Here is a 21,943-nt window from a genome sequence, read left to right as displayed (position 1 = left end):
ATACTGAAAATAATTTGTGTCTGGAGCACTGGTAAAGTACCTTCAATTGAATGATCCAAAACTCTGCACTTTAACAAATGTATCCAAAATAATATGATTCTGAGAGTTGATAAAAAATCAGAATTTACTAGACACGTACCTTCTTCTGAATGTTGAATGGGCACTCTCATCATCACTGTTTTCTGGAAAATTACTTAATAGCTTATTTTGTGAAAAATTTGCACCAGGTTGATGAGAAACCCCTGTTCCTATTTTAGATTTTTCTTGGTCAGAAGAGAGAAACAATGAAACCATTTTCAGACTTTCATGAGGAAAACTAATCTTCTCTCTTTCTCCTGTGCTTAATTGGAGCACTTCTTTTTCAGAAGCTATTCCAACATGAAGAGGGCCTGGTGATTTATCATTTACTTCCTCAGTGTTACTCTTACATTGTTGTATAAACTTCTGGTGCTTTCTCCCTCCTACAAAACAATAAATATTCATATTCCTATTCATAGTCATTTTATTAAATATCTTCCACATAGAATCAGCCAAGTTCACATCAATTACACGAAGTGATACTTCTAACTTATTACAAGAACATTAGTGCCTATTTTATGACTTATGCTGATGAATGCAATGCATCTCTTGTCAATTAAAAGGTTATAAAAATAGGGTCACTTTCTATGCTTCCCAAACAAAAGTAATGGAGCTAAACTATTCCTCAGAACTACAAAGTAGTTTGTAAGATAGAAACTCTTCACTTTGTCTCACAATAAAGACCATATTTTTAAAACCATTACACGATGACCAAGCTTGAAGTTCCTACTACAAACAGCTGTGAGATCAACCCTGCAATCTCAACAGTCAAAATTTGTAATGATGTCAGTGACAGGCTGGTTTCATAGTCATCTTGGTTAATTATCATATTTTGCAGGGTTAGTTGGTGACCTGATCTGTCTGACCATACCAGCATTGCTGTCAGCAAAAGGAAGGCAAAAGCAGAAATAAGCAACTGAATGTAAGAAGATTACGAAAGAGGTCTATTGTGCAGACTATTCATTTCAGTGTTATCCATCTAGAAACTTAAAATTACAATGGCCTGTTTGTGACATAACCTCAACGGTTCTAATTTTACAAACACCAGGCAGCTTATTTGAATGAGTGTTTCAGCACTGAATTGCTCTTGGATAAAGTATAAAAACCCCTTCTGTCTTAACAACATAATGCCTAAATAAAGAATATCATAAATCAGCACAGCAGCTAAGAAATTCAGAAATCTAGTTGACAAAGTAACCAAATTCTTTAGAATAAATTTTCTTAAGGTGATCCTGAATGTCTAGATGGAAGGAATACTCCACTTTGCAGCAATTAACAGCCAGATTCAAATCTGCCTACTTGAACAGCAATTTGAAAAAAGCACCAAAAGGGATGAAAGTTAGGTTCATATAAATTCTCTGTTCCTTAGGTGGGAGACAGGTCATGTGACCAATGTGCTGCATGATGCTCTTACAGCTGCTTCCCACCATGTTATGGTACTTCATGGAAAAATGTGGAGTAGCTCAAATTCTGATCATAGTTCTTACCTTGCCCACTTTTGCAAAGTAAACTTGTAGCCTGTGTATGCCCAGAGGACCTCCAATACCCCAAACATATGTAAGACCATCACTCTCAACTAAAATATATTCTTTGTCTATATTTGCTTACCTAGAATATTTCATATTTCACAGCATTAAAAGAGAGAGGAGGAATTGTCAAGCTAATTATTTACTAAGCCATTCAAAATAAGTGTCAGACACTACGATTTATTAGGACTTGGCAGTGTTAGGTTTACAGTTGGACTTAATGATCTTAAGGGGTGTTTTCCAGACTAAATGACCCTGTGATTCTATTCTATTTTACCCATACGAGTACTGGCTGCATTTTTTTCCAGTTCCCTCTGTAACTCATCTGCAGCTGGAATTTCAGCAATAGCTGGAGCAGGTGCAAGCCAGCAAATCTTGGGCTCTTTATTTTCCGGGTACCTATTTTTAACACACAAATGTAAGGTAAAAGCATTCTTTAAGCATCTTCCACAACATTTAAATAACCTACTGTTTCTCCTGCTAAAAATATTATTTAATTCATGTGATTTTTAAACACAGAAAATTTAAGAGGCAAAATTTCTGCTAACCCCTGTTTCTTACAGCCCTAAGATATACCTGCATCATTCAAAACTCAGTATGCTTGGAGAAACATTACAAAATATGGGTTATGAACCTGGAAAATTCTAGTCCCATATTTCTATAGACATACAGAAAAGTGAGTTACAAAAAAAAAAATTCTGCTAGGTGGAATTCAGAGTGTGGAAAATCCTGGAAATCAATTATACATATTTAAGAATAAATATTTACCTTTGTCTTGTATCTGGTCTTTCATAAAATAAATTATCCAATGAAAAGACCACATCTGCGGAGTTGAACATTTTTAGATCAAATGTGAAGTCTCTTAATCTGTAAAAGGCAGCACAAGGAACTGTGAAACTGGACTTACCCAAATTTAACCTGTATGAGCAACAGAAAGTTTATTAGCTACAAGTGCCAATGCTTAATTTCTACTTTTATTTCTTTTAGACCTCTTGCCTGCATCCTTAATTCTTCTTCAAAAAGAGAATAAAAGAGAATCCCTCTCCTGAGAAAATATGGTTCTTATTACTTATGACCAAAAAAATCCCTTTAAACAATCTTTACATTACTCTGACATGTCAGGAGGAAAAAAGTAGGCAACAGTGAAGATCCAGATAAACTTTACGCTAAATTATTTAATTTCTAAGAATAACGCTAAGATTCTTTTATACAACTGCAGACCATATATTTTTTCTCAGATTGTTTCTGTTCTGATGGAGAAATACAATCTGTCTTAAGATCTGATTCTGTCAAATTTTACGAAATAAAATCATTCTATTGTCTAAAACCCCCCAACAATTACTTTAATTTACAAGCAAATCAGATTCGCTTTTTAACCTACATGGATATTGCTCACCTGGATAACTAGAGTATGGCCCACCTTCTTAATGTTGTTAACAGGCTTGTTCTGAAACATCAGGACCAGAGATTATTTCTAAATTATTTAACATATAGATCAGTTTTAAAAATATCCTCGTTAATTTAAATGTTTTCTATATAGTACCAACTCCAGGTTTTAGACATGTTTTCTTTATGGTTGTTTTTTTTTGTTGAGAAGTTTCACAGCTCTTAATTTTGCTTAAGGACAATTTTAAACAGCAAAGAGCTGACTAAAAGAAATACCAGAGAAAAGAATTTACAAGTCAAAAATCTTAGATTCACTGAAACAAATGGTAAAATACCAAATCAACTTCGGAGTTTATAAAACTCAAGAAAGGCCAAATTTGGTGATAAAATAACAAAGCAAAGCTATCTTCTTTACCTACAGAGATAAGCCAAAGGTGACACTTCTTTTGTACTTCAGCATCTCATTAGTCACACATGAAAAAAATCTTTTAGAGTGCTTTGCAAATAGGATTCAAGTTTACTTAATTACTGTATGCTGTCATCTGTGAATCAAAAATTTAAAAAATATTTTTATCCCCCAGAAGCTGTAAAACTTCAAATATTCCAGAGAAATGTTTCAAATTTAAAACAGAAAACATTTCACAATACTGGCAGAATACAGAACATGTAATCAAAACTGCCTGTGAACACAGGGAAGACAGGTTTTAGAACTTCAAACAAGAAATCTGTCAATGCCCCTTTTGCACTCCTTTTCACAGAAAGTCTGCAGCACCGCCTCTGCCAATTTCTGTCCTCATGCCCCCCATGCTATTGCCAATTTTTCCTTCACACTAATAAATCTGGAATTTAGAAATCACACTAATAAATCAAACAGAGCTAGTTAATTTTGCCACCATGCTTTCACATGCTTTTAATGTCAGTAACCTAAAGCAGGAGTTCTCAGGCTTGGGCGTCAGCAGTGGCAGCAAAAGCATCTGCCAGGAATACTATCAAGTTGTTGTTATTCAAGTAGCAATTATCTTCATTAAATGCTTATCCCAGCTGAATAACCACCACTCTACCAGCTCCAAGAAGTTTCGAACACTGCACACCAATATGAAACGGCTTTCATACCTCAGGTGGGGAATCAACAATCTATGATTATGCAACTTCCATTTAAATAATTTGAATTTATGATTCCCACCCCTGAGCAATCTTTGTTATACACAATATTTAATGTTCCAGGCCCTTCAGATCCCCACTCTCTAAACGTCATTTATTCTTTGACTGGCTCCATTAATTCCAACTGCTTGATAATGTAAATAAAAATGACAGCAGATGTCATGGTCACTCTAAGACACTGGAAACCCCTGGCACAACACTCTTTTATGCTGTTCTGCATTAATCCACCAGCTCGCTGGCTGTCAGCTGGGACAGGCCTCTCAAAATCCCCTGCCAAGAAACGGCAATAATTCTCTCATGCTTTTAAAGAAGATTTAAAAAAAGGGGGGGGGGAGGGGGGGAAGGAAGAGGCCAAAACACATCTCCAAGAAAGATGGGCATGAATCAAAGGGTCTTTTCCATACTCTCAATGCTGTTTGCTGGCACAGGGAAAATGCATTCAAGATGGCAGAATGAGGGACATGAGTAGGTGTTTGCAGGACATTGACTCACACTTAAAATGAACATTTGCCAGCTCTTGTAAGCAAAGACCTCTCATGTATCTGCTTTCAGAAACAGTTTACTAGAGACTTACTCCAAACTCTACAGGCCATAAAGTGGTCTGCTCGGTTTTGAAGCCCCTTTGCTTTTCATGTCCCTCCTAAAACCCAATCTTTTCCTCAGACTATCGTACCTCACCTTAGTGCTCTATACATGGGGACAAAGCGAAGGTCACAACCCTCGGGGCAGTGACCCAAACGAACTGCAGCTGCTCACTGCCAGCTGTGGAGCAGGTGTCCTGAAGGATCTGAGGGCATCCCCACCTCCCAGCGCTCCTTCGCCTTCCTGCGAGCCCCTGAGGCTCCCTCACAGCCAGGCCCTGGGCTGAGGACGGAGAACCTGACAGAGTCGCTCCCACCTCACCAGCGGCGCCTCCCGCCACCGCTGCGCAAAATGGCGGCACCAAAGGGGCCAAGGCGGTGCGGGAGCGCCCCGTAGCGCGGGGCGGTTGGTGCCGCTCGGCCGGGCCAGCCCAGCCCGCGGGAAGCGGCGATTACCTCCCGCTCCTCTCCCCAGCGCCGGCCCAGGGGCGGGCCGCCCTCCGGAGTGTGCGGAGCCAGCCGGTCCGGATCTCCTTCGCCGCGGCGGGGTGTGCGGGCGACCGCAGGCGCGAAATGGCGGCATGGGGCCCGCTCTAGCACCGCCGCCTCTGCCCGGAGGCGCGGCTGTAACACCGGACAGACCACCTACCCTCACACATCCTGAAAATAAGGGAAAAGGAAGGGGCTAAATTCTCCTTAAAACGGTAAAAAAAGGTATGTGGAGGGATTCCACTCGTGCCAGATTTAGGGCTTGTCCAAGCATGGATTTCTCGGGAATTATCTGTTGAAAAACCCTTACTTTTCACCCTGGAATAAGTCCGAAAAGGCAGCCAATTCTCACACCCTATGACTGCCATCAAAAGTATTCCTACAGGATTAAATAAATATGCTGAAAATATCTTTAAAACATTTTCTAGTGGATTTTTGAAAATCATTACTATATTCTTTGTCATCCTGCTGCTACTGAACTAGAGCAACAAAGCTGCCTCCAGCAGCTTATATAAATGGAAACAATATAATGTAAAGTATTTGTACAATGCAGAAGTAGGTTGCACACCCCCCCCCCCCCCAGAAATACTACAAGTTATAATTCTGGACTTGCCATTAGAGCATGGGTTTTGAAAGTAAGTTGAAAAGAAATTACTTACTTTTTGAAAGTAAGTTGAAAATAAACTGCAGAACTGTCTCAGACTAAATTTTGAGCTTGTTCAAAGCTTCATGCCATCGAACAAATACTATAGAGGCAGCTACTGTAAATATGTATTTCCTCATACATAAATAGATGAAAAGGAGACAGAATATTTTCTCAAATATTGATTGATTTTAACATAAATAATTTTTATTTAATCAACTTTTTTGTTTTTCTTTCTTGAAAATATTGATAAATTTTTAACTTTCCATTTCAAATTCTTAGATATTATATGTTTACGTAATGTAAGTATATTCTCTCAGACTGTGCAAGCCCAGGTCAATTGAAAGCACGCAGCAATAGTTATGATCAATTTTACAGTTATCTGTATATGAGGTCTTTATTATTGTTAGCTTGAAAAGGCTCGCATCAGAACTGTGTCATATTACAGTATTCCAAAATTTACACCACATGTTTAGATACTTTAATCCACCTCCCCATCTAATTACTGGGCAGACAGCCAAGGGTAAGAGGCACTTCATTGCTCCTTCCAACATGACAGGATCTTGGCCAGAACAGAATAACAAAAGATTTTGTGATAGAGAGCTCAGAATACAGTCAGGGTTGCTAATAAACCCATTGTCTGAAATTAAATTTCTGAAGCCACCAATATTTTTCAGTAATTTGAACAGAAGTGGGAAAATGTGCTTAAAAGCGTACAATAAGCATTCATTTTGTGCTTGTAATAAATTCTGAAACCAGAAAGCATTTTTTCCTTTTTACTATTAGAGAATGCCTCCTTCGATTCTGGCCTCAGGCAAGTTTCCATCTTAGTTCACAACATCTGCTTTTAGCTGACCAGACTTTAAAGTTTAAAGCCATAATACAAACAGTTCGTTTTTCAAAGCTATTTTTTCTTCGATTCCCTTCCCTAGGTGACATCTCCCTCAAGACACACACAAATCACATAAAATATATAGCAAAGCAGTCTCTCAACTGCTCTGAGACAGTTTAATTTTTGATTTTCCCCAAGCCTAACATCTGATCTGCCATATGTTTTGAGTCTTTCCAGCTCATGGAGATCACATACTAAGTCACAAACCTGCATGTTCTGTAGCAATGCAACTAGAAAATCACAAACACCAGACATTGGTCAGTGATCCATATGATAACAGAATAATACACATACTTAGGAAATGCAAAGCTGTTGGATCATTCCGTTTTCTCCATGACTTACAAATGGAACAAATCAGCTACAAACAAATAAAATGCAGAAAAGTATCAAGGCATAAGTGGGCTGACAATCATCACTGTGTAATCTCAGTTTCCTTTGTTTGGCTTATCCACAATTTCAGAGATGTGACAACATCATTGGTCTCTAAAAAGTGCCCTACCTTGTAACAGAAATCACTATGAAGTATTAGAAGGGCTTGAAATTACAGGCAACTGCTGAACTGTATCATCCTTACCATATGCTTGAGGTGGTTGCGGTAGTTCATTTATTAAAGAAATTGTGAGATGCAAGAATTAAAAAATATTTGCAGCTGTAAGCTTTTCTAGTCAAAATCAGGAAATAAAAAACCAGCAAAAGCTCAGTTGCTTAGATGAGGAAAAAGGGAGTTTCTTCTATTTTATCTGGCTGGCTCGGATTTACAAATGTGGGCCTGATGTTGCACCACCCTCGCAAAAACTTAGAACAGGTGAATAACTTGATTCACAGCAGCTGAAATTACTCATGTGCATAAGCGTTTGCAAGATTGGGTCTTAAGAGAGCTAAAGGCAGCCCCGGCTGGGCCCGGCAGTGCCGCTCTGCGTGTCCGCCCCAGGGTCTCCCGGAGCCGATACCCGGCGCCGTCCCCCTGGGGCGCAGCTCCCAGCCAGCTCCTGCTCCAGCCCTGCCCCAACATCTGCTTCCCCGCAAAGTTCAGCTCTTCAACTTACTTTGGGGTTTATGTGGCTACAGATAAATGTATAGAACACTATTTTTGTTGTTTGTTTTTTTTTTTTTCATGATGAGGTGGGGAATGTGTTGTTTCTTGTAGTTTTTTACCTTTGTTTCCTTTTCCAGTTTCTTACCCATACATTTTTTTCTTTTAAGAGAGCAACTCCTCCCACTGAACCCCTCAAGCATGAACTAACCACCAAGGACCATTTTCATTATATACAGGACTACCATCTTGCTTCAAATTAATAAAACTAGCACATTTCACATTCACAACTCCACCCTGAAAGAATCTCATAATGTACAAACACATTATTTTATGTCATACTATTTAGAGATGTTAGCGATTTTGCATGTAGACAAAGGAGATATATTATTGAGTATAGATTTTACGGTTCACGTAGCTGATACGTTTTAATTTTTGTGTATTTAAATCATAGGCCCAGCTGATAGAATGAGACATATGCAGAAGGAAAGAAAATGAGAACACTGTGGTGATATTTACTCTTTTGGAGTGTACCTCTTAAGAGGTAAGTCACTGCTGCTTCCCTCAAAACATGAAGAATGTCCCACTGATACAGTGTCCATGGAGTCTGCTTTTGAATAAATGCAAACCTGCTAGTTATATCTGCAACCACAGTTTTGGAAAATAACTAACTGCTATTTTCATCTTGTCTGTTCCAACAATGTACTTTTTTTAAAGGAAGGAAAGAATGGATGTTTTTTTAAGCTAGAGCTATTCTTTTGAAGTTAGATCTCAACAGAAGTATAAGGTACAACAAAATGATCTTATTAGCTTTCTGCTCTAAATTATTACGAATCAATGATGTTTACTCGTATACAATAGCTAACATCTGGATTCCAGATCCTTTGATACTTCATTCATTTTGGCAAGATTTCCTGTCAGCATAATTTCTTGCTTTGGATCGGAAACTATAATTGTATAATTGAGAAAAATGATTCAGAAACCCCTGAAAAGAAATATGTTTGTAGATTTCTTCTTTTAATTAGATGAGCGTATTGCAAAATCTACAGATTTTTCCTAGAATAATATTCTCATTTGTACAAAAGAAAAACAATTCTAACAAAAGTAACATTATTAATAGTTCCAGTTCTGTGGTGACCATTGTACAGGAACAGAGCATTAAGTGGTAATGTTTTCTTGTTGCAGCGTGAGCCTATTTAACATTTTATCAAACTAGTTCTCTGGAGAAAGTAAAGTCTTCTTCTGCCTATGTTTTGAAGTAATATGCACTGTTTATGAATTTCATTTTGTGTACAGTTTTGCAAATTAAAAAAATACAGTAGTCTTCATGTATCACTCTAAATCACTGAATATATGTGCAAAATGTTCATTTTGCAAATCCTCAGTTCTACAAATATTCCTCAGTACAACTGGCAAACTGGTTGACTTTGAGCTAGGATTGTAAGTGAAAACCTGCAAACTTGCTCCTGCTCATTAAACCAGCAAGAAAATACATCATAGAAAGAAAAGGTCCATAGAATAAGTCAACAAGTTTAATTCTTAGGAAATGGGATGTTTCTTATCTTGGAAATGCCGCTTATACAGAAATCTTAGTGTGACTGAGGTATTTGTCCACATTCAAGGGGCAGAAGAAAATTTGCAAGTTTTGAAAATACGGGTCTGATAGAGGATGAATTTTTAGAATATAAAGCATTTTTATTCACCAAGAGAGTTTGTCTGTTGAAATGTTTTTATTTTGACAGACAATGGTTTGAGGAACAGATGAGACATAAAGAGACCTTGATTCTTTGCTTGACACTATGGCCACTTCACATCTATAGGTCTGATTCTTGTTGAAGGGTATTTATTTTCTTGATTTTGTGTCCACTGTATTTTCTTTAGAAAAAAAAAAAAAAAAAAGCCAATATTTTAGCTACTGTCCTCTTTGAAATCAAAGAATGGCTGGGGTTGGAATGGACCTCTAGAGATCATCCAGTCCAACCCACCTGCTAAAGCAGGTTCACCAAGAGTAGAGTGCACAGGAATGTGTCCAGGTGGGTTTTGAATGTCTCCAGAGGAGGAGATTCCACAACCTCTCTGGGCACCCTGTTCCAGTGCTCTGGCACCCTCAAAGTAATGAAGTTTCTTCTTGTGTTTAGACATAATCTCCTGTGTTTCAGTCTATGCCCATTGCCCCTCATCCTGTCGTGCACCACTGAAAAGAATCTGGTCCCATCCTCTTGACACCCACCCTTGAGATATTTATAAGCATAAATAATCTCTCATCAGTCATCTCCAGGCTGAACAGACCCAGCTTTGTCAGCCTTTCCTCACAAGAAAGGTACTCCTGGCCCCTCATCATCTTCACAGCCCTCTGCTGGACTCCCTCCAGTAATTCCTTGCCCATCTTGCCCTGTGGAGCCCAGGACTGGACCTAGGACTGGACCTAAAACTGTGGCCTCACCAGGGCAGAGAGTAAGGATAACCTCCCTCAACCTGCTGGCCACATTCTTCCTAGTGCACCCCAGGACACCATTTGCCTTCTTGGCCACAAGGGCACATTGCTGGCTCATTGTTCACTTGTTGTCCACCACCACTCGCAAGTCCTTCTCTGCAGAGCTGCTTTCTAGCAGGTCAACCCCTGACCTGTAGTGGTGCATGGGATTATTCCTCTTTAGGTGGTCATCCAAAGATATCTAGAACAGCTCATCTTTCTTCCTTTCTTGCTTCCCCCTTAACTTATGTCAAGGTGGAATAAAGCAACTCAGCCACATAAACTGTGATAAAGAAGCAGTGTGATCCACGTGTGAGGTGAATAGGGTCCAGCCAATATGGTTAATGGCTTGATGTAGTCAGGGCTAAGACATGTATATATTCTAGAGATAATTCTGATAATTTTAAACTGTCATCTCTAGGATGACAGCCTGCTTAGTCAGTTATTTCTAGTAATTCTCTGTACTGTAGCTATGCTGTGCATTTTAAGTTAAACAGCAACAATATGCCAATTAAATTTCTGCAGACTATATGATCTGAACACCCTACAGATCCTTAGCTTTTTCAAAGTAGGTCCATGTATACAGATTTTGTTTGATCTCTGGTTCATGTCAACCTGGTTTTGAAACACACCGTAACTAGAAGATATTTCTATGATATGTTAGTTATCAGGAGTGTTATCTGTACTGATAGAGGGGAAAAGAGTTCATGCAGTGATCTTTCTTCAGAAGTGAAATTTATTCTCCTTGCATTGAAATAAAAAGCATACATTCCTCAAAGGTTGTATTTTTTCCGCATATCTATTTTAACTTTCATGATCATAAATAACATTGTTTTGACCCTTATGATTTTAAGTTCAATAATTTGATGCTTGATAGTATAGTAGTATTTACTGATTGCATCATAAAATGTCTAGTCCTAAGTAGAGCTTTAGGATATTACTGCAGTGCAAATACTAAACAGGAGGAAGTATGAGTGCAGAACTACATATCCTTGCAGCTGATCAAAGGGACATAAGCCAACCCTCCTGACTCTGTATCAGATACCAGGAAAATGTTCGTGTTGTGCAGCACTTGGACCTTATTGATTAAGGAATTTAGCATAATGTGTGGCTCTGAAAGGTGTGAGGGAACTGTACTGTTGTAGATTCAACAAGATGTTGACATTACACGAGAATGATACAAGTATCTGATATTAAAGTATCTATCATGTCGATTACTTCAGAGTAGTTCTTGTGTTCACTTACCTTCACATTCAGATTTGCACAAGTCTTGAAAGCATTTGAGCAGAATATTTTTTCCAATTTAACCAAATTTTTACCTCTGTAAACTTCAGCAGTGTTGTATTTTTGGACTGAAAATCCTTGTGAAAAAATTATAATTCAAAACTTGAAAATTTCAGTTAGGACACTTGAGGAAATTGCACCAGTTCCTCACATGTTGTCTTCTGAAAACAAAAGCCAAACCAAACCAGCAATTTACATGAGGAGAATAGGAAGCCCAAGTACACTCACATTTAAGAAGGTGTACATCACCAGATGGGTTTGTTCCAAGCAAACTGGGGGCTCCACATTGCAGAGCACATCAGGAAGAGTCACTGAATTAGATTGAGCATGTTCTGGAAAACTTCCAAAGTAGGACATAAAGGCAATGACTGAGGCTTGGGGACTTCTCACCATCACAAAAACATTTGAGTTCAAAATCCCACCGCACTTTGGCACAAAACATTGAAGATGGTTTACACAGACTCAATTTATCCTCAAAGCAGCACAACTGCTTTGGTGACAGTGGAGAACCTGAGATAGCAACATGTTGCAAAGAAAGAGAAAAACTTCTGTCACACAGAATTTTTGATAAAAATGGGAGAGGCAGTAAGCAACACAGTTGAAAAATGCAGTATGTCAACACACTACCAAAAGAAACAGAGCTAGATATGGAACACTTTTATAACAAGCTGACTACTGACAACGATACAGAAAGCAGGTGACAGCATTTCAAAGTCAAGACATTCTACATACTTGTTGATGTGTTTACAACAGAGATGAAAGAGCAGTTTCAAGATTTCACAGAGAAATACAGGCTGACACATTGACGTTGATAAAGTTTTTAAAACATCTTCTGATATAAAACCATGAAGAAAACTTTGTAATTTGCATATTTAGTCCAGCTACTCACTAATCAGCCCTTTCACATATTCATTCGGATCATATAGACTTATTGATTAGTTTTTATAAGATATACAGAAGAGCACAGACATGTATTTAAATACATAAAGAAAACATAGAATGGTCAGTGGACTGAGGCTGCATCTGCAGAACTCAGGATGCAGTAATGCTCTGACAGTTTAGTGTATCGCCTGCTGGAACATGGTGTATGTTTTCTACTGCAATGCCTTGCGGAAAACTGAAAGCCTTGGCTTCCTATGTAATTCTGGGGGCGACTTTGGAACTTACAGAATCTAGGAAGTCACTACAAAAAATGGTTGTGTCCTCCGTTCTTCTTTTCCCAAACAGCATTATAGTTACAGCACTCACTAAGATCTCTTCCCTTTTTATGAAGTGACTTCAATCCATATCTCCCACCTTCTGAGTGAAAATCCCAATTACTCAATTATTGGGTTTTGTGGGCCAGGCCTGTCTCAGCTCTTTCATGGTAAAACCATGGGAAGTGCTATGGAGTAATTAAACCTTATGTAGAACGAGTGCATGTGTGCCAACACGACTGTATGGCTCAGGAAAAATCACCTGAGAATTGGGGGACGTCCCTCTTAACCAAATCACTGCATTCCCCTAGGCTACAAGAGAATACATTCATGTGTGCTCTTGTCCAAATATTTAATTCATGCAAAGGAACCCAACCAAATACCCACCATAAGGAAGCAAAATACTTCTAGTGACAGTGATGTTTGGATCACATTTGCAAGGAGAGTCAAAAGGTCAAATCAATATTTAGAAGTGGAAAAGGTAATTTGTTCACATTTTAATAATGCCGTATTGCATGAATTGATTTTATGTAACTTCTAAAACTGTTTAATTTAGTATGAAAAACTAAAGATCAAAAACTTACACCTTAACAGAATGCTTTTGCAAGTCATAATTAAAAAAATAAGATCAGCTTAACCTGAACTGTTGCTGCAGCATCGCTAAATGTTAAAAAGTGTGAGTTTCAGGTTATTTATTAGCATTCATTACTTCTTCATACTCATTTAAGCACCTTATTTTCCCATAAAACAAGCTAGAATTACGACATTTAGGCAAGAGACTTTAACATTTGGCCTTCATAAGCCAACTACAAAATACTCAGTGCAAAAAAAAAAAATCATTTCTTTGTGGCAAGGAAATGTTTTGTTTCTTGATAAGTCACTGATAAAAATAAAATTTTAAGTAGCTAAAAATATACGCAAAAATAAATCTCTCTCCTGTCACTTTGTTTGAGTTCTTGTTTTTCTCTTGGCTTCAGCCTCTCCAGAGCCACAGTTGTAAGACCAGGGAGTCCATAAGAATCTCCAACATGAGCTCCCGCATGTAAAAAGCCATTAAATTTCACCAAGTCCCACCCTTTTTGGGGCCTGTAACTTTTCCTTTTCTCTCCGCCGTTTGTTTTCTCCAGAGTGTGACCTTTGTCTCATATTCATGGTCTATGCATTGACTTTGGAAGCAGAGGGTTTTGAGGCAGAAGCATTTCCTTGAGTAATAGAAGTGGCAACAGCAGGAGTACCAGGGAAAACAAAGTGTTGGGATAAGCCTTGTCTAAAACAAACAAACACACTGCAAATCTATTTCTCCCAGTTCCTGCACACATATGGGGAAGAATCTTAATCACCAGTGCACAAGGCACAGAATATAGATCTACAGAACTTCAGTGTTAACTTAGATAAACTCAAAGAATTCATTAGAAATTGTAATTTAAAAAATGGAGTGTGAGCAAGAGAAATGCACCAAAGTGTTTAGACGTAAGCCCAGAGTTGATGCAGTTTTAGAGCACACATTTATCGTGCTGCCAGTCAGCGCACTGCGCTCTGGATGCCAAAGGAGAGCAGAGAGACACAAGGCAGCTGTCGTGATGGAGCTGGGATCTACCACCACAATAACAACCACGCAATAAAACAGCAGACATCAGCTCAGTAGAGGAGGCTTGATGAGCAAAGAAAAAAAAAGGAAGAAGCACAGGGAAGGGCTCTAAGAGTGCCTGAGACTTCTGGAAGGTGCATTTGGATCCTGACTTCCCAACTTTGGTAGCACCTGACTTGGTCAGTACCCAAAGAAAGATCTGGTCCCATTTACTCACAGGTATTTCATGTTTCAAAAGTAAATTCTTGTTTCCCCAAATGCATTCCAAGCTTTTAAGACAGGGCCATTACTGCAGCTTGTTGTCATCTGTTTCACAAAGACTAAAATGAATTTGCAGTGGTCTTCCACAGGGACTTTCTGCTTTGTCATTTGCTCATGGGGTGCACATTGTGTGTATTTCAAGGGTTGAAAATACAGCTTGGGTATCACCTCATCCTCCTGTCTGATACACAGTATGAAACATGCCTCCACCACTGAATACAGACCAACATTCATCGGAAACCTAAAAATATAAGCACACACGTACTAGTACATATAGCTCTAAGCACGAAAACAGCAGTTATCTTAGAGAACAAGACAGTAATGAAACTCCTCCTTCAAGGCCACCACTTCTGCATGTCCAGCCTGAAATAAGCGTTTTAAGCATTATTCCTTTCCTGCCAATTAACAAGTTGTACAACATGTCACTGGCAGGGAATTTCAAGGATTCAGACTTATTTCCCAGTAACTGTCACCTCACTTCTCTGGCAGTAAAGCAGAGCTTTCTTTTTAACTGGTGTAACTAGTGTTGCCTTTGTTGGTGTCTGGGAAGCCCACAGGCATTATTCTCACAGTAGAAATGTAATATTTTAAGATACGTGATACAACTTGGTTGGTTTTGTCTTTACACATAGGCAGTTTGGTACAGATTCAAAGTGATGCTTGAGAAAATTAGCTGAATTTGATCTGCTTTAATTTGTTAAAACTGCGGTCTTTCTGTTGAAGACCATTTCAGATGATGTGGTGGAGTATGATAGAATCAGGTCTGTTCTCCAGACCAAAAATACAGCTTTCATTGCTGACAGAGGACAGATAAGTAAAAACCAGTGAAACACCATGATCACCATTAATGTGACACAGGAACTGAAACGGTGGAATGAAGGAATAAAAAGTACATTTCCACCTAGAGCTGTTTGAAAAATAGATATTTCATCCTGGTAAAATTCTAATACATTGGACTGCTTCCCTTTTAAGACATCTGTTTTGAAACTTCTCATCAAAACCTTGGGCGAAAGCAATATCTCCAAGTGGAATATTCTGATTATGGCGAAATTTCAGCAGAACATGGCTTTCCTTCATCAACGTTTCAGTAATTTCTAATTCATTCAGAATAGTCTTGTAGAAAAAAAAAAAAAGCATTAATATGAGATTTTCCAGGTGCAGCTTTTTCTTTAAAATTTCAGTTATATTTTTGCATTATCTAAATTTTTCCTATTGACCATTTGTTGGGAAAGGATTAAAGAAGCACTATCTTTATATTCAATTGGGGAGAGAGGCTTGCTACTTAAATTTCTATTTGATATCTGTGACATTCCAAGTAACTGCTATTTTATACATCAAAACCCATAAGACATACCTACAGAAATACTGGAAAAGAGAGGGAAAAAAACTTGATCCTGAACACAAAAGACTGTGCTGCATTTCACTACTGTAATTGTCGCATCAAACCAAGCTTCTCGGTTAATAATCTACCAGTTCTCAGGAAAAAGAAAAATTATTTAAATCACATACATCAAATTTCTCTGTTTTAAAATGAATTCCTTTCAAAGAAGGTAACAGCTAGCACTGCAGAGGGATTTTTGCCCCTTTGCCATGCTCTGTAGTTCTGAAACACTAGCTGGAAACAGGACTTCAAGGCAGCAGAAGGGAGCATAAGATGAGCTCAGGAGCTTTCTGTGATTCTGCATCCATTGAATCATTACTACTTCTGAAACTCAAAAAAACCCTGGGTATTGTGTAAAATTGCTTGAGGGAACAACTTCAGAACATTAAAATACAGTCCACAGGCAATTTTCTAAAACACCCCCTCCCCCTTTCCATAGTTCTGTTCTCCTTTTTAATATTTTAAGCTAGATGCCTTAAGTGATGTATGTATTTCTTTCCTTTGAGTACCGGGTTCTCTGTGACTGCGCCCCAGCAGCACTGTCTGCTCCCTCAGCCGCAGGACCAAGTGCAGCCCCTGCCAGGGCTGCTCCGCGTGGGGACGGCACCGCCTGCTTCATGTGTGTTTCTTTCCTCTTCTTTAGAGGGGCACGGAACCCTTCTCTTACAAACTGTGGTTCTTTGTTCTTGTGTTGATAGCTCTTCAGAACCACAAGTGAGGTAGGCACATGAAAAACACCAGACTACCACTGCTGCTCTTCGTTAATCAGTTAACTGAGGGGTTAATTTTACATCTGTTACACCAGTGTAAACAAGGAGTAAATACAGTCTTGTCTATAATGATAAACTAAAATAAAAATACACATTACATTAGCTAAAGCCTGGAATTTTGGAGCGGTGAGTTGGCAACTTTTAGAGATTCACAATTTTTTTAATTTATATTTTAAACTGTAGAATATAGAGGCAAAGTTTCCTGTGAGTCATAAGTGGAAGCAAAGACTGAAACCACTTTATCATGGGAGGGGTGGACTTAAAAAGGATTGCTGGTTTTGTTTGGCTGTTTGTAAAATCATCTGTAGGGGTATCCACCAAACAATAAGAATAAAAGCTACAGTTTAAATCATACTGTACCCATAGTTTTTTCTAGGTTTAGAGCAGTAAAGCCTTGTATGCACACACATATGCATAAATTGTAATAGCAGATAAGTGGGCACAGTTCTACTTGTATGCAAAAAAACAGGTATTAGATTAAAATAATTGTTCTCACATCAGTGACAACCTCAAAAATAATATAAATGCTACAAGTATAAAAGCTATGATAAGAAAAATGTTTCAACAAAGTCGGTTTTCCTGCTCATTGATTCTGGGAGCTGATCTCCACTTCTTCACTCATTTTTACACCACTGATGCCAAAATATGGAAAATGTGAATAAAACACTGTTAAAAAAAACCACCTGAATATTTTTAATTGAGCATTGATAGGTAGAATGTATGTATAATTCATAGTTTCAAAATATGCATAAAATAGTATACTGTTTAAGCAATAGTGTACAGTATCATGCTTTCCTAAAATGGATCTTGTAATGTGAAGAATTTAATCTTGCTAAAGCAGAACACAGATGTGAAACAGGAAAATGTTTACTCAGAGAAGATACACAGAGAAGAAATTCAGCGGTAGCTAAAGGACAGTACTAGTAACAACTGTGGAACAGCAAAGTTAAAATTGCCTAGAAACAGAATGAGAGTGGAAAATTTAGCCTTGTGCACTGATTTAAATAAAAGCCTGCATGTATGCTGTTAGATCATATTGAAAGTGACATTGTGTTAAGAGGATTGAGCCGATGAAGTTGTACTGATGGAAGCTCGGGCAGAATTTGGCCCTGCCTATCACATATATTATACATGCGCTACTCGTTCTCTTTTGTTTTGCTCTGTTCTGACCCAGTGTTGGCTCTGTTCTCTTTGATGCTGACTTCATTCTTGACCCTGGCTTTCGTCCTCTCCTGGTATCTCCTGTGGCTGTGTATTACTGCTCTCATTGCTTTAGCCATCTATTTTTCTACCATAATTCATTCTCGCTGAAATCTCCCGTTAAGAAATCTGATTATTTAAGGCTATTTGCTTTCCTAATTTGAAATGCTTGTATTTTAACCTTAATGGTTCTCAATATAAATACCCAGCAGAAACATTAAAATTAATCCACTTAAGGCAAATTTTAATGTAAAAATACGACCATTTTCAGCTATCCACACCAGCTCTTCATTGATTTCAGGATCTGTTCAAAGTGTCTCTCTTTGTTTTCCTTCATAGATTTTCTCCAGACTACCTTTTCATCTAAAGGCTTGACTTTCCACTCCACCTCTCCTTAGGAAGCAACTTTCATCAGAGCTGCATGGGTACCAAATGCTATCAGGACTGTGTGACACGCAGCTCGGTTTGCATTGTATATACACAAATGCAGATAAAGTCAGTTGAGAATAAGGTCCCATTGGTCAGTGCTATGCAAGAGTGCCCTGGGATAAACAGGCCATCTACAACACAGAATACCCATAACTGTGCCCAAAGGGTGTATTTTGGATAAAAACAGGAGGAAATTGGGTTTCTCCGAGTTGAGAGGAAATGGTTAGGACACAAAGCCTGTGGCTACAAGAATATTGAATATAATAGGGATCTGATGTGGTAACCTCTCCGCCTTTTTTCTGGCATGAAAGACAGTGTTTGTAGGGGAGGGGGGCATTACTGTTGCCTTATTTCTTTTCCCTTTACAAATCTCTGAAGGACGACCCCCTGCTAAGCTGCATGCTTCCACAACAGCTTAAAGATCCTTCTAACTAGGACAAACATGAAGACTTCTCAGCTTTCCCCAGTAACTCCAAACTAAAGCTGGAATGCTCCTGTGAGTTTTCACCCCTGATTAACACCATTCTTCATTCTGTCCTTTGTTACAGTTTTACCAGTATTGTTTATAAAACCACTCCTAAGCTGCTTCTGCTGTCCAACCCCCGCGCTTTTCTCAGTCTTTCCATCTAATACTACTGCTTATTTGTTTTCAAACTTCACATGATAACACCTGTTTCTGAGTGACTCCTTTTATTTTGCTACAAATTCCAGTTGACAAAGGGACATGAGATTGCTGTGATAGTAAGCAACATCTGAAGAGTGCCACAGACTTGCACAGGTGTCAGTTTACTGCCACATTTGTAGCCAAACCAGTAACTTCATCTTTGTGGAATACATATTCTAGCCACTAGGTAACTGACAACTCTTTATGGACAAAGGATGAACAGCCACCATTGCTTCCCTCATTCCCCTTCCAGGGATGCTTGTAGCTTGTCCATGTCCAGTTAGGCAAAAGCACTGGAGTACCTCCCTGTATTACTCGTGAATTAAATTAATTTTCATTTGTCATCTTGACATTAAATGTTTTAGAAATGCCCGTTGGACAACAATATTTCCGTTTTCACAGAAAAGTGTTTGGGCCTCACTGCTTTCTTGAACAGTGACATTATTTTTAATCCATTTAACTCATCACTTCCACACTTTGTAGCTATAATAGGAAGCAGTTGCATAATCAGCTCACACACTTCTGTAGCAGTGCCATATGGTCCTGTGGTTTGCATACCACGGAGCGAAGAACAGAAATAAAAATCAGAACATAGTCATCAAAATTCTGCCCTGGAAAGCTTGTGTGCAGCCAAACCCTCTATTTGGAACATGCCACACCAAATTATAGCACTAAAGTGTTTCCTCACAGAGGATATGAAAGAGATACACAAACTCCAAAAATTATGTTGTATGGGAAGATTTTGGAAAAAAATAACATACATGTCACCCAGCAAAATCACACTACTGCATGGAGCAGGCAACCAGATATAGGCAAGGCGACGTGACATGATAAGGTTTTCTAGATGAGTTTCTGTGCTTATAGGAACGTTAGAGAATTGTGGTATCCAAGGGCTCAAAAAAGCTAATTTTTTGTGTATAAGGCTGTCGTGCCTATTCCATATGCAGCCATACATGCTGCTTGGTACTGTTCCTCATCTCTCTGGAGAGAGCTTGTCTCATACACCTGAATATGTAAGCTGGTCACAAGGAAAGCACAGCTCCCACCGAGTTGCCAGAGGTCACAGCAGACTAGAAACATGGCATGACCTGCTATACAGGGAGAAGCAGCAGAACAGCCTCTCTGCACCTCCCTGTGTGAGAGCCCTGTGCAGGAAGTGCTTTCTGCTGTGTCCTGACACCAAACTACGCCTGGCACAAGGGATGGGAGCCACAGCAAACTCCAACATTTTCTTCTACCAGCACACAGAAGTTACCTACCACCTTTCCATTTAATTAGGAAAGACAGCTCATTGCAGTTTTTTATATCGTAACAAGGAACCTAGTTTTCATTTCATTACCTGTAGCTAACAGTAAAGAGAAAAGAGACAATTTTCTTTAAAAATAAATGAATCAGTCAAGTCACAGCAAAGCACTCACAAGAGAATTCATCCCTGGAATTTAATACAGAACAAGCTCTGCAGTGCACCATTACACATTTTAAATAAAGCCTTTCCAAGGCATGTTATCCTCTCCACTTGGTAAAAGAAAACCAAAAAGGTTAGATATCTAAGTTCAATAACTATTATCCTTGCAGTAGCTGGTAAGCACTGTGGTAGTATTGGAGACAGCTGGCTTAGAGGCATGACCGCTTTCAGTATGGGAAGACTGCAAGAAATTAATTGCTTTTCTCAGACTTTAGTATTGTTGCCCCAAGGAAAAACTGAAGTAGCAACAGATGCAAGCTAGAGGTGTATCAATCACAGCCCAGACTGAGTAATTGCTTTGATTTACTACTGGGCTATGAGAATGTAAAAATCAGGTTACTTAGTTGCCTCAGCTAGGATTTAAATTTCTGTTTGCTGACTTTGGCCAAAGGACCTGGGAGTTTGAACCACAAACACTTACAGTTACATGCAAAGAGACCTACCCGTCTGGAAAGCCTTCATGGAGACACTGCCATTCCTCTCTGTAATAGAGGAGACACATAGTGGAGAACTGAAATTATGAGTGCTGGATTTCTTCCTCAGTAAAAACCAGCTGCCAGGGCACATCAAAGGCTGGCAGATCTTAGTACTGGGAGGGATCCCCAGGGTGGGCAGCACCTCACCAGCCAGGGAGCTGGGAGTCAGGGGCAGCCCCCAGCACCCATCCAGTGCCTCCTTGGGCACAGGACACCAGCCTGCAGCTGGAGAAGGCTAGAGACCATCATTGTCACAGCATCACCAGACTAATTGCCCCAGCCTGGGCTGAAATAGGGTTCTGGGCAGGGTGGGGAGGGGCCACAGGTGGGGCTGATCAGAGCTGATCAGGCTCATCGGTGCCCCCAGGCAGGTCCGATTGTATGTAACCACTTCCCAAAAAAAGGGGAAAAAAATAATCGTATTAATATCCCTGGTTTTCCTCCCTTTGCAGGGCTGGAAGTAAAATTCCCATTCATTTCAGTAGGGAAAATGAGCATCTGTCCTATACCAGGAGTGGAGAGGAAGGACCTGCATATGAATTTTTGGATCAGTAACTTACCCCTTCCACTCAGGCCCACAAAATGATGTGCAAGTGACAGTTTATGCCTCCGAATTTAGTATTTGCTGATTTCAGTAAATGAAACGATGCAATTGAAGAATACTGTATGCCCATTTTATGAACTCATCTGTACTTTTAATTCTAGCCTTACTAGAATATTGCAAATAGTCTACAACTTTCTAGATGATATACAAGCTGATTTGGTTTTCAATTTTCAGCCACAGGGAATCAAACATACCAAAATGAGCATGCCCTTCAAGAATTTTTTTCTATTTTTGTTTGTTTGTTTGTTAATAATGTTTCATAAAATGTCCTAGGGGTTAGAATTTGAGTATCTTTTCAAAGACAATTTTTTTGGCATATCAGATGTCTGTAGACTTAAAAATTATTCTTGGCTACAGTGCTGT

The 21,943-nt window shown here is 39.0% G+C and overlaps 1 protein-coding gene across 8 annotated transcripts in view; it reads right to left on the bottom strand.

The window, feature by feature from the left end:
* HFM1 (helicase for meiosis 1) overlaps positions 1-5,247 on the bottom strand; it is a 44,064-nt gene extending 38,817 nt beyond the window's left edge. For all 8 annotated transcript variants that reach the window (XR_010474368.1, XR_010474369.1, XR_010474370.1 and 5 more), the window contains exons 1-5: positions 4,830-5,247; positions 3,001-3,051; positions 2,373-2,471; positions 1,882-2,003; positions 140-461 (exon numbers count right to left, since the gene is read on the bottom strand). Coding sequence is in view for 5 of the 8 variants with exons in the window: in XM_065072613.1 (XP_064928685.1) it covers positions 140-461; positions 1,882-2,003; positions 2,373-2,443 (515 nt within the window). In the remaining 3 variants the exon portion in view is untranslated. The remainder of the gene's footprint in view (positions 1-139; positions 462-1,881; positions 2,004-2,372; positions 2,472-3,000; positions 3,052-4,829) is intronic.
* Positions 5,248-21,943: the final 16,696 nt, after the last annotated feature.

Source organism: Columba livia, chromosome 8 (assembly GCF_036013475.1).
Source record: "Columba livia isolate bColLiv1 breed racing homer chromosome 8, bColLiv1.pat.W.v2, whole genome shotgun sequence".
NCBI classification, from domain to species: domain Eukaryota; kingdom Metazoa; phylum Chordata; class Aves; order Columbiformes; family Columbidae; genus Columba; species Columba livia.
This window is presented reverse-complemented; position numbering and strand designations above follow the sequence as displayed.